Source organism: Poecilia reticulata, chromosome 22 (genome assembly GCF_904066995.2).
Source record: "Poecilia reticulata chromosome 22, P_reticulata-male-v2, whole genome shotgun sequence".
Taxonomy (NCBI): Eukaryota; Metazoa; Chordata; class Actinopteri; order Cyprinodontiformes; family Poeciliidae; genus Poecilia; species Poecilia reticulata.
In genome coordinates, this window is record NC_088851.1 from 799,166 (window position 1) to 812,261 (window position 13,096).

Consider the following 13,096-nt stretch of genomic DNA (forward strand, 5'->3'; position numbering starts at 1 on the left):
ATCTGTGAATTTTAGTTTCACAAACACGATCAGGATACCTGACATCACCTGTACAGATTCCCACTGACGGTGGAGAACCATTTTTTTCGAGTCCTGACGCAAAAACTTTCTGTCAGTCTGCTAGTCCACAATGTACATTAGCATGAGTTTGTGAGCCGGTAACCCACGTGATAGCTGCGCTGTGACGTAAAATGGGCATTAGCCAATGAAAGGCGGGCCCTGTGGTAAGGTCCATGATGAACTGGGTCCAGTTCCATCCACGTACACCTCGTTGCAACAAACAGAAAGGGGCGGGGACGGATCGCTGTCAGTCTCATACCTTATTTGGAAATGGGACCATTGCATTCCGGAAGTGAAGGGGGCGCTATTTCCTGTATTATTCACGGTCTCCCGTTTTTATTTTCTTATGAAATCTGTGATATATCTTCACCTTTAGGAAGAATTTTCACTCTCAGTATGTGTTTGAACTTCTCTCTTTTATTTACTTCACGACAGCTCAGTTTTTAGCAAATTCTGTAGCTTTCTGTGTACTTCTAAATATGCTGCTTAGTCGCATCTTTTCGAGTCTACTACTGCCTCTAGTGGAGTGGGGGAGGTAACACAACTAATACAATTACATCACTAAATCAGAATATCACAAAGTATGTATTATTAATTCTGCCATTACTGGACCAATAGAAGATAAATTCTCTCACAAAAAAACCATACCTTTTCATTTTCTTAACGAAGTAGAGCTAATTGAATAATATATACAAGACCTGAAAGTGGTTGCAGTTTCACTCGACAGCCAACCTGTTGAAACTGGCAAATTTTAAATTTCTGGACCATACTGTATAAAGTATATAAAAAAAAACATTTTAAAATTGCACCTCTATATTGCACAGTTCAGTTAAACTTAGCTGCTAGAATAGTCAAATTTTAAACTATAATTTTCCAGAATAAGCATTCAGTGAAAAAGTCAAAAGTAGAATTCCATGTTCAGACAAAAATGCTGACATTTCCATTTCACCAAGACACAAAATAATCTGCTGCATTGTGGGTTAACTACCCCACTGAGTTTTATGTTCAAGGTCCTTACAATTATACCGTTTTTATTTTTGCAGAAATTTATGTAGGATAGCAAAACTACTGGATTTTGTTGTTTTTCTAGCAAAACTAAACTTAATTTAGAACCCACTTGGAAATGGGTTCTGTGCAAAATGTGATCATCACGCCACCTTTTCAAGAGTTATAACTGAAAAAACAGTAGACTTAATGCACTGATTGTAGTAAACAATCCATTTATTGTCAATATAATTTCCCATTGTACATGTCTTCAAATACATCTACGTTGGGGGGTTCAACTAACGTAAGAACAGTGAGGGGAGGAGGGGATATTTACAGTATGGGAAGATATGGGAGCACGGTGGGTAAAGGGTAGAAACCAGAGTTTCCTTTATGAATACACTCTCCATCCTGTGATGGAACGAGAAGGACCTCACTGCAGCAAACAGAAAGGGGCAGGACAGATCACTGTCAGTCTCATACCTTATTGGGAAATGGGACCATTGCACTCTGGAAGTGAAGGGGGCGCTATTTCCTGTATTATCCGTGGTCTCCCATTTTTATTTTCTTTTGAAATCTGTGATATATCTTCATCTTTAGGAAGGATTTTCACTCTCAGCATGTATTTGAATTTCTCTTTTATTTATTTCAGCACAGCTCACAGTTTTTAACAAATTCTGTAGCTTTCTGTGTACTTCTAAATCTGCTTCTTAGTCGCATCTTTTCGGGTCTACTACTTCCTGTGTAGTGCCGTGGGGTTGGAAACACAACTAACATAATTACGTCACTAAATGAGAATAGCACAAAGTCTTTATTATTTACTACTAATTTCGAGATTACTGGCACCGTAAAATATAAATTATCTTCTAAAACACCATGTTTTTCCATTTTCTTCTGGATGTAGAGCTAATTAAATGACATAAACATTACCTCTATACATTATAAATAATATCTATATTTCTCCATCAATTATAGGAGGAACAAAAGAAATAAGACATGAAAAACAACATGATCACCTATAATAAAAATACCATTTGCAGTGTACAGGTAAGACATTTAATTGTGCAAAAGTCAATGACAAACAAATGAATTAGGTACAGAAGAATAACAACCCAGGTTGTTCCAACCAGGGTTGTTAAACAGATACAAGCAAAAATTCACATTTTTGTTTTTATGGTGCCATGTAAATTATTCTGAGAGACTTTTTGTTGGTAGAGTCTTATATATAGGAAAAAATATGATTAAACAATTTAGTCTACCAAGGTGGAAATTTTCCTTCAACAATGATGAAATAAATCATAGTCATAGAATCACAATATCAACAATTTGTGCATTGAGTAAAACACTTAGCATGCTACAGGTAAATGTTATCATTTAGTTTGGTTAAGAATAATTGCACTGTCAATAAATGACTTGTAATCAATGTTCTTAGGTACCAGAGGAACACAAGCTCAAAGTGACAAATAAAGAGGATGGAAGCTGTCTGCTAAAATATTCCTTGCTGTCTTCCATGTTCCATGTCTTTTTCTGCAGGGTTAACTTAAAGCCATCTAAGATGTTATCCAAAAGAATCTTGCTTAATCCACCATTTTCACATGTCGTAAGATTTAACTGTATTAAACACCAAGAATATTTATTTTCCTCAACAATACTAAGACATATCTAAACCCAGATAAAATGGAAAATGAATTAACCCGTTTATTTTTTTTTATTTGCTCTATTAATAAGGGCCCATCTGAAAATATTGTATGAGTTTACAGGGTAGGAGTTCAAGAGTTTTGTACTTCTTCCTGCTCCTTTTCCAGCATGTTAAGATTACTGTGGTACAAAAAAATGTCTTTTGCATTCCTTGATCTTGTGCATAATTTTATGCTAATATGTTTTAAATGAATAGATTAATTAAAAGAAAGAGTTTGTGGTGATTACCTTAAATGATCAACTGGTCTTGTGGGTAATCTGGGGAAGAGATTTGCTATCTAAAGAGGGTCTTGATCAAATGTCATCTTAAACTTCATAATAATTCCTCAAAGGAACAACCAAACTATGGTTTTTTGAGATTGGGATTCAGCCAATCTTACCAATTAAAATCTTAAGGCCATGGGAGCAATTGAAAACATTGGAGTTGGAAACCCACGCAATGACCTAACCAACCACTGAACTTCTCTGGAGTGGATAAATTGATGTCAGGGTGGGGATGTGATCTCTGGGCCCAGGGGATTGAGTATTAGGGACATCTGCTGGAGAAGGAAGAGAAGTGTTAGTTGGCAGATTTTGAATAATCATGACGTCAGGACTCTGAGTTCTTGGGTTGGGTTTTGTTTATTTCTGCGATTTTCTGTTTCTCTTTTAGTTTTATCAGTTATGTTCTAGTTGTTTATTTTGGTTAGACTACTTGATCGTGTTTCTTTAGTTATTCTTTACTGTTGGTATTAATTCCTGTTCCCTGTTGTCACTTTCACAGGGGATTATACTCCCCTATGTAATCTTCCCTGTGCCACCCTCCCTCCCACTCTCTCCAATTATTCACACACTCATGTTATCTATTATTCTCATTCTACCTCCCAATATTTAAGCCTCACTGTCTCAGCCACCAGTTCGTTCTGTTGCCCACATGACGTCTCCTTGTCACTCTTCTTGATTTACCCTGGTTTATTTGTCTCTTGTTGGATTTTTTTGTTACTCTGGATTTTGCATTTTTGTAAGTTGGCTTTCTTTTTTATTAAAATCATCTACAGAACTTTACGCATGCTGCATTTGGGTCTGCTTTAAAACACACCGTGACACACAGTGAGTTTGAATGATACTAGTCTCCTCCAAGCTGGCTACGGCTTTTTTTCCACCTGGGATTCAAAGTTTCAGTTTCCATCTCCTGAATGGCCAATCTGTATTAAATACCGTAATTTTATTGGCACTCAGGTAGAGAAGAAGCGCGGAGACTGTTTTTACCAATCATACGGTCAATCAGGGCGCAGAACACTGGAAAAAAAAACTGCACAAAACAATCTGCGAAGCAGCGACACCGTGAAAGGTGAACCGCGTTACAGCGAGGATTCACTGTATATGAAATAATTTATAAAAAGCAACTGAGTCATTTGTAGAATGGCTGCATATCTGAGTTTCTCTGGGTGAATCTGAGACTTCATTCTCATGCCTGGCCTCATAATGCCTCAGCATTGAGGAGGTGGATTTATTTAAATAAGACAGTTTAGTCAAACATATGCGACACTTAACCTGCAGAACATAATATGAAAGTAAACTAAGAGTCAATTTCAGTTGAATTTGGGTTCAAATAGATCAAGTAGAAACTGACAAGAACCGGATGAAACAACAAAAATTAAAACAAATTTATTTTCCAATATAAGATAAAAATGGTCCCACACTGTGGAAACATTTCCTTTGAAGCTGCTCCGTAGATGACAATGTAAAAGATCAAGAATTTGTTTGGCAAATGCTTTTGACAGATTGACAGATTTGCTTCCTTATAAACACAGTTTGGCGCGTTAATGTCATTTCGAAACAGTTCCTGTATCGGTCACGTGACTTGCTGAAACCAATACGCCCACCGACACGGGTGTTGGTCTATGGCAGGGGTGTCCAAAGTCGGTCCTCGAGGGCCGGCATCCTGCATGTTTTAGTTTTCTCCCTAGTGGTAGTAACAACCTTTTCAGGAGGTCAATGTTCTTAGGTCATCTAATGAGCTATTATTTGATCCAGGTGCGCTAAACCAGGGAGAGAACTAAAACATGCAGGATGCCGGGCCTCGAGGACCGACTTTGGACACCCCTGGCCTATGGGCTTGACACATGCGCCGACGCATCAATGTTGCCGGACCCATCACTAAATGAAAGATTATTGTTCTGAATGAATGATCATCCTGAGAGGGCTGGCTGGGTCATCTTGTCCTGAGTGTTCTGTCATGATGATGTTTAGCTTCTTAACCCACAAATAAGAATGAACGATTTTGCTACATTTCTTTGAAGGTGTGCAAACGTCTGCCTTGACACTGTCAGACACAACATAACGCCTGTCATCAACATGAAGGAGTCTTCGTAAATGTTTATGACTTTTGTCATGATGTGTCATTTGGTTAATAAAGACACTTAATGCAAAGCGGACAAGTTTTAATGCAATGTTGCATTAAAAATGTCATTATTAAAAATGTCATTATCAAATGCCACTTCATGACAACAGTGATAAAATTCATGAAGACTCCTTCATGCTCATGGCCAGTGTTATGCCTGTGACAGTGTCATGTCAGCCTTATGCACACCCCTCCAAATAAAGTGTTGCCAAGATTTTATTGCAAAAAATTAATAATGATTGTTCACAGACCAAAGGAGATTGTATGCCAGGTAACTATAATGTTCCTTCTGCAGATTTCTGAAATAAACCAGCGCCATCATTTATTCCTTTAGCCAGTAATACAAGATGGTCACCTGTATTTTTGGATCCAGGAGTTTCAGAAGTGGGTTTTGTCTCTTCCTATGGGGAAAAGGGAGCTTTATCATAGAGTGAAAGAGAATGTTCCTTTGCTAATTAGAATTCAATAAAATTTTAAATGTGTATTTAAAAATGTTTTCCCCATTTTATTAAATATTCTGCAGCTCACAAAGAAGAGAGGAAAACCCTCCAAACTACATTTAGTGCAATATAAAAGAGTGTAAAATATGAAGAGTGCAATAAACGAGCTGTAACTAAGTCTTTAACATTATTTAGTATTATGAGGGTTCCACACCGTAAATGTGTGTCAAACAGGATGAAAACCAGCATAAGAAAAACCACCAGATGAAAAAATGTAACAGGCTTCAGCTGTTTACTTAATGTTTACTCAGAAGCGATTTATAAAGGTTTCACCAGTTGACAGTCAGCTGTTCAAATTTCACAATAGCAAAATGTTGAAGGAGGTTTTTAAATGCTAAAACAATTGTTTTTTAAAGTATAAAGGCATCATGAACAGGAATTTATCATTTAAAACATAAGAAAATACTTGTTAAACTTAAGTCAGTATTTGTTAATGAAGTCATCTATGTGCAAAATAAAAAAGCTAACTTGAAAACAAATGAAAGATTTAAGATTCCACCTTCATAACATCTACAATGCAGTATTGGTGTGTTTTCCTGAGTGTGTGTTACTTACTTTTTGAGACAAAAGACAAAACGGTGCATATGTTTGACAGTTAGGACTTTTTAGGATCATCTCTGCCAACAACCCTCACAGGGAACTGACTGGAAGGTTTTGGCAGATTTTCACGTGATCTTGATGGGCTCACTAGTGACAACAGTGGCCTGGTTATTGATCTCTGTTGATCTAACAGAGTGGTTGTTCCAGATTACAATTTATAAGCCTGACTTCCAATTTAAGCTACAGAACTGAATTAGTTTATTTTAGAATGAGGTGAAAAGTCTTCAACATAACCATAATTTTGACTGTTACCATATGGATCTAATGTTGTGCTTTGTATATTATTGGCTGTTGAAATAATCTAGATCACCGTTTTCTGCATTTGGTGCTAAAAAATGGTTACTACATAATTTTTGAATGATCTGAAAGTCTCTAAATTTGGATAAAGATGCCATCTCAAAAAGAAAAAAACGAGTCAATTTGGTCAACAGTTTACTGGTTAATCTATTTATGATGACTAAAAGCTGGATTTATATTCTGCTTCTGTAGGTATTGAATTTTTTGTTGAATGTTTTGATAATACAACAGACTTTCATCTTTGATTAATAAAATATGTAGTCAACCTTTATCATCACTAGATTTTTCCTCTTCTGTCTCCCCAGCTCCCCCCTCTGTTAAAATACTTTTGGATGATCCTGTGGTGGCAAATCCTGGAGAGACGATCACTCTGGTTTGCAAAGTGATGGGTGGACATCCTTTTCCAACACTAAGATGGTTGAGGTTGGAAGATGAGGAGCTACCAAGGAGAGCCATTGTCAAAGATGGTACACTGACAGTCCCGGTTATTAGTGATGACGATGGAGGAACTTACACCTGTGTTGCATCCAACAACGTAGGAAACCCTGCTAAGAAATTCATCACCATATTGGTCAGAGGTATGACAGTAACATTTTGTTCAAACCAAAGTCTGTTATTTGAACTATGCAGTAGACTAAATTTAGCACCTTCCAAACATCTATCTGTAGGCACCTGTCCTTTGATAGGTGGATGGATATTGGAGCTAATTTTAAAAGGTAGATCACCCCAGTTTCAGATTGTACTGGGACTTGTAAAATAACAACCTATTTTCTTTATACATGTCAGTCAGTCAGTCAGTCAGTCAGTCAGTCAGTCAGTCAGTCAGTCAGTCAGTCACATTAAATCCGACTGCACTTTTCTTGTTTTTACTAAATGCTTGAAAACTTGGCCAAAACATTTTATGGACACTTTTTTGTAACAATTGTCACGGTCAGACGTTTCTCACACATTTGGACATTTGGTCAGGGATAACTGTCTTCTAAACTATGATTAGTTGTAACATTCAACTTTATTTCTAAAACGGTCCCAACTGCCTAGCTCCTCCAGCCAAAACAGTGATGAGTAACGTTATTAGACCAGTGATTCTTGAGAATAGGGGACAAAACAGGTCCTTTGGATAAAGCACAAAATTGAATAAAATATACACAAAATGTAATTTTTTCAAATATCTGACTAAACTTACTGGGTCATGTGAGCACAACAATGTATGTTTTCCAGGTGTTTGCTGAATATTATTTTATTTTAAACATTGTAGTAGGTGGATGGTGCCTGTAAAATCCCTTGTCCTGGAGCAGAACTCAATACATTATAATAGTTTATAACAACTAATGAAATAGTAAAATTATATATTATGACTATTAAGTATAAGTATTCATATAAATAATTATAAAAGTATCAATAAATTGAATTAAAAATAATTTTTATATATTTTCCAACTCCATTGAAATTTTGTCAACACCGTCAGAAATGAAAAGAATGTAAAATACTCAGGCATTATTGGGGGCACCAGAACTTCTGAGGACCCCATGACCACTTCCTTTCTCTTCCTTTGCTAAGAGGGCTAGTTAGCTCTGATTAGCTTATGTTATTCTTTAGTTTTTTCTTCTTTTTATTCCTAAGTTGTTCATCACAACCATGATGTGTCAACTCCATAACTGATAATTTACAAAACTTTGATCAAATTTTGTGAAATAAAAGCTTCATTTTGGTAAAACGTAAAGATTCCATGGACCTGATGAGCTACAATATGGCTTCTTTCAGAATAACATCATATACATTGAGGTAGTTTGGCATTTTGTCAACTCCATCAGTTTTTCTGACTCTTTCAGTGAAATTGTTGTCAAATCTCACTTAAATGTGGAAATAGTTCATTTTAATGTATTTTAGAAAGAAATAACAAAAAAAAAATTATGGGAAAACTAATACCCATTTTGTCCCTATTCTCAAAAATCACTGAGGCCTTTTTAATTTGAACCGGAACGCACTGAAATAGACCGAAGCCTAGAAATAACGAGGTTATGAGGAGGAGGAGGACCAAACAGAGGAAGAGGACAGAGTTGGCCGTAGGAGCTGCTTCTGTTTTCAGTTTTGTAAATGAAACAATGAATGACACTTACCTCTGGTCGAACTGTGCTATCTGTTAAAAACTTCTATAGCTCTGTGTCTGGTTTTTGCCGTATCAATACTTCGTTCGGTGTTGTAGTGGTTTCACATTCAGTACCGGTGTTCTAGCTCCAATATCCAATAGCATTTCCAGTTCCACTAGCGCTGCTCGTTGTTTGCAGTTCAGTGATAGCTGTGCTGTTAGAGTCCGGTATCCGGTGTCGGTAACAGCTGTTTAGGGTGGCCTTGAACCCGTGGATTTAGTATCAGAGGCAGTGCAACTCCCCATTAGCATTTCAAATAGCGTCCAGCTCTGCCTGTCTCAGCACGTCATTTACTTTTAGCTTGTTAAGGTAACAATCACCTGTTGGAGTCCTTGTCAGTTTTTCTGGTTTAAAGTGTTTAAAGTGGTTTAAAGTGACTCAAAGTGTTTTGGAGAAACGTCGAGGGCACAGATTAAATCCTTCCGAAGTTGATTTCTGCTCTGGCTCTGGCACTGCCCTCTTTTTTCTTTCATGTGGGAAATTATCCAAATTCACCAAATTTTTTTCTTCTCTCTCTTTTTTTTTTTTAACAGTCAATAGTGACTCAGTGTGGCATTATTTAAAATTACAACAATCAAACGCAATATGACAAACAAAATATTGCATTCGATATGTTGTTTGTCATATTGCAAATAACATATCAACACAGGCCTGTAAACACAGGTAGCCTTCCTGTGTTTACTTTGTAGACTCCAGTACAGAATGGACCTGATGACATCATCAACCCATCGGTGAAAAGATGACGCCTCCATGGGTGAAAAATATAAAAAAGGATGTAAACTTTTGAAGTAATTATGAGTTTTGGCATTTCACAAACAGCAATTCTTTAGTTATTAGGAAAATTACAACATATTTAGGCCAATATGTTCAACTAATCCTGAATCCCCACTACGGTTTTGTTTAACAGTGAGAAAATAAACAGAAATCAACCAAGATGTCAGGAAGAGAATTGTGTAGCTGCACAATTCTGCTTTAGGCTTGTGAACAATTTACATATGCTTGATGCTCTGTTTAAACAACTTCATGCAAGTACAGACATTTCTGTATGCCAGAGGTAAATGTGTTTGGATTACAAATGTGAAGATTGGCCCCAAAACAAAAGCCAAAGATCTTGTGTGAATGCTGGATGAAGGGATGAAGCTGGTAAGGCAGTGTGATCATCCACAGTGTCGTCATCCACAGTGTCGTCATCCACAGTGTCGTCATCCACAGTGATGTATAAGCCATAACACATACTTCCACTCACATATGCAGGTGCTGGTCATAAAATTACAATCTCATGAAAAAATTGATTTAAATCAGTAATTCCATTCAAAAAGTGAAATTTGTATATTCATTTCTTACATACAGACTGATATATTTCAAGTGTTTATTTCTTTTAATGTTTATGATTATAACTGACAACTAATGAAAACTCCAAATTTAATATCTCAGATAATTAGAATATTGTGAAAAGGTTTACCAGTGAAGACCCCTGATGCTACACACTAATCAGAAAATGAACTCAAAACACCTGCAAACACTATTAAATGGTGTCTCCGTCCTGTTCTGTGGGTTACACAATCCTGGGGATGATTGCTGACCTGACAGTTGTCCAAAAGATGACCTTTGATAAAAAAAAGAACAATCTGGACAAATCACTACTGCAGAATTACAGGCCGATCTCCAACCTCCCTTTCATCAGCAAAATTATTGAAAAAGCTGTTTTTAAACAATTAAATAACTTCTTAACAATAATGAATCACTTTGACTCCTTCCAGTCTGGTTTCTGATCTCACCACAGCACGGAGACTGGCCTAGTCAAAGTGTTCAATGACATCCATATAAATACAGACTGTGGGAGAACCACAGTGCTGGTTCTGTTGGACCTCAGTGTTGATCAGGACATTTTACTGAATCGACTGGAGAGTTGGGTCGGACTCTCCGGTCCAGTGCTCAACTGGTTTGAATGTAATGTAGCATCTGTGCAATATTTCTAACTAACATTATATTTCTAACTAAAAAATGGATTATGACCAACAAGGTCAATGGACTAGTTCTCAGAAGTCTAGATACGATTCAGGAAGGAGTAGACAGACTAGAAGTTGCAGATGTGAGTGCCTTGTATTTACAGTGATTAATTATTTACATTACAATAAGGAAAAAAAGAAACATTCAAATGGCCATATTAAAATAAAAGGAAATACACAAAGAATGAAATATTAAATCAAAAGAAAACAAATCAGCTCCACAGTTCCAGCAACAAGCCACACTATTCAGTTCATACACCCCCCTGAACTGGGGCGGTTCAACAGGATCGGGTGAGTTGTTTAGACGGCTTGCTGCAGTTCATATACTGACAAGTCAGATCAGAGTGGGAACAGTTTTGTTCATGGGCTGCAGGAAGTTTCCCCCCAGCCTGGTGGGGAAACCAAATCTTAACACCTCAGGTGAAATATCCTTTTAGGCTCTTGAACCTGATTCTTCAGCTCACCATCGAACCTGGCCTGTACAATAAAGCAGGAAGAGTCTCAAATATCATCAAAACATTCCAGTGTGCACACAAAAAATACGATCAGCACTCATTGCAATATGAATAATCCTAATGATCGTTTTGCTAATCAACGCATTTCCAAATACATTTCTAAATAAATCTTATTCATAAAAAGTCAATAATTATGCTCCACAAACAATATAAAAAACATCAAGCTAGGCAAATACTTTAATAAATATTTAAGGCATCTCATTGTTCTCCAATTTGTTTGTTCAGAGTCGCAATATAGCATCTGGATTGATAACGCTAAGTCTTCATAAAATGACTCACCAATTCCGCAGTTCATAAGGTTTTGTTTCCCTCAGCTCACAACCAGAGACTCCTAAAGTTGGTACAATTTTATCAGCATCATACAAGATTAAAGAAAAACAGAATGTTACGCTCAACCGACCTGCAGCTCTGCTCTCCCAAACTCGTTCTAATCCTCCATGCTTTTCACTCCAGCTACATGTGACCCAGACGCTCAGCAATGATTGGCTGCTTAGTAAATCTCGTGAGAATTGCAGTTATATAATCAAACGCGAGATTTTGGAGGGCAATAGTAGCGAACCAGAAAATGGAACTCAACATTTCACTTGGGTTACTACGGAAGCGCATTGCTATCACGCAGGAAAAAAAAAATTCGAGCGCTATCACGTTATAACGTGATACTATCTTGTTAAAACGTGATATGTATCTTGTTAAAACGTGATAGTTATCTTGTTAAAACGTGATATGTATCTTGTTAAAACGTGATAGTTTTATGTCCAGGAAGGAATGTTCAGCAAATACATCTGAGCCTCCGTTCTAATCGCTCTTTAGCCATTTCCCGAATCAGAAGCTACAATCGGAAGCCAACTTCAGCTTCGATCCAGTCAGTCAGGAACGCCGCCACAGCTAGAGAACCAAACTGACGTTTCCTTCTGTGCAGCCCCGTTCTGTGTAGGATCCTGCTCAGAGTAGCTATTAATGGTTTTAACCACAGTGCAAAGCAGCATCCATATCCGTGTAGACCAAACATGAAGGGAAACCTGACCAATTCATGTCAGCCACTGTACTAGCCTAGCATAATATCGCCACTTCCTGGACATAAAATTATCACGTTTTAACAAGATACTTATCATGTTTTAACAAGATACATATCACGTTTTAACAAGATAGTATCAAGTTTTAACAAGATAGTATCACGTTATAACGTGATAGCGCTCGAATTTTTTTTTCTTGCGTGATAGCAATGCGCTTCCGTAGGTTACACCTACATAAAGAACAGGGATTTCTTTGTTTCAATCGGAAACTTCTCATCAGAGAGGTCAAAGGTCAAATGTGGGGTACCCCAAGGTTCAATCCTAGGACCCCTTCTTTTCAATATTTATATTCTCCCACTGGCTAAGGTTATAACAGGACATAGGATTAGCTACCACAATTATGCGGATGATACACAGCTCTACATCACGATGTCACCAGGTGACTCTGAACCCATCCAATCACTGACTAGATGCTTAGAACAGATCAATGTGTGGATGTGCCAAAACTTTGTCCAGCTGAACAGAAACAAAACTGAAGTTATTATCTTTGGACCTAAAGAGGAGCGAACCAGAATCAATGCACAGCTTCAGTTATTAATAATAATAATAATAATACATTTTATTTCAAAGGCGCCTTTCTGGCACTCAAGGACACCGTACAAGAGTAAAAAAATAGTGACAGAAACAAATAAAATATAACAATTAAAAATAGATAGAAATAAATAAAACAAAACAATGTATTTATATAAAATCTATGTAAAATCAGGCAAACCAATTGTGTCATGTGGAAAAGGCAGATCTAAAAAGGTGTGTTTTGAGTTCGGTTTTAAAATTTGATAATGACTTTATGTTTCTAAGGTATGGTGGTAATGAGTTCCATAGTTGGGGAG

General features: G+C 37.0%; 1 protein-coding gene across 8 annotated transcripts in view; it reads left to right on the forward strand.

Annotated features, from left to right (window-relative positions):
- LOC103458078 (MAM domain-containing glycosylphosphatidylinositol anchor protein 2-like) overlaps window positions 1-13,096 on the forward strand; it is a 209,606-nt gene that overhangs the window by 73,704 nt on the left and 122,806 nt on the right. For all 8 annotated transcript variants that reach the window (XR_014085738.1, XR_532533.3, XM_008398638.3 and 5 more), the window contains one exon: window positions 6,828-7,100. Coding sequence is in view for 6 of the 8 variants with exons in the window: in XM_008398638.3 (XP_008396860.1) it covers window positions 6,828-7,100 (273 nt within the window). In the remaining 2 variants the exon portion in view is untranslated. The remainder of the gene's footprint in view (window positions 1-6,827; window positions 7,101-13,096) is intronic.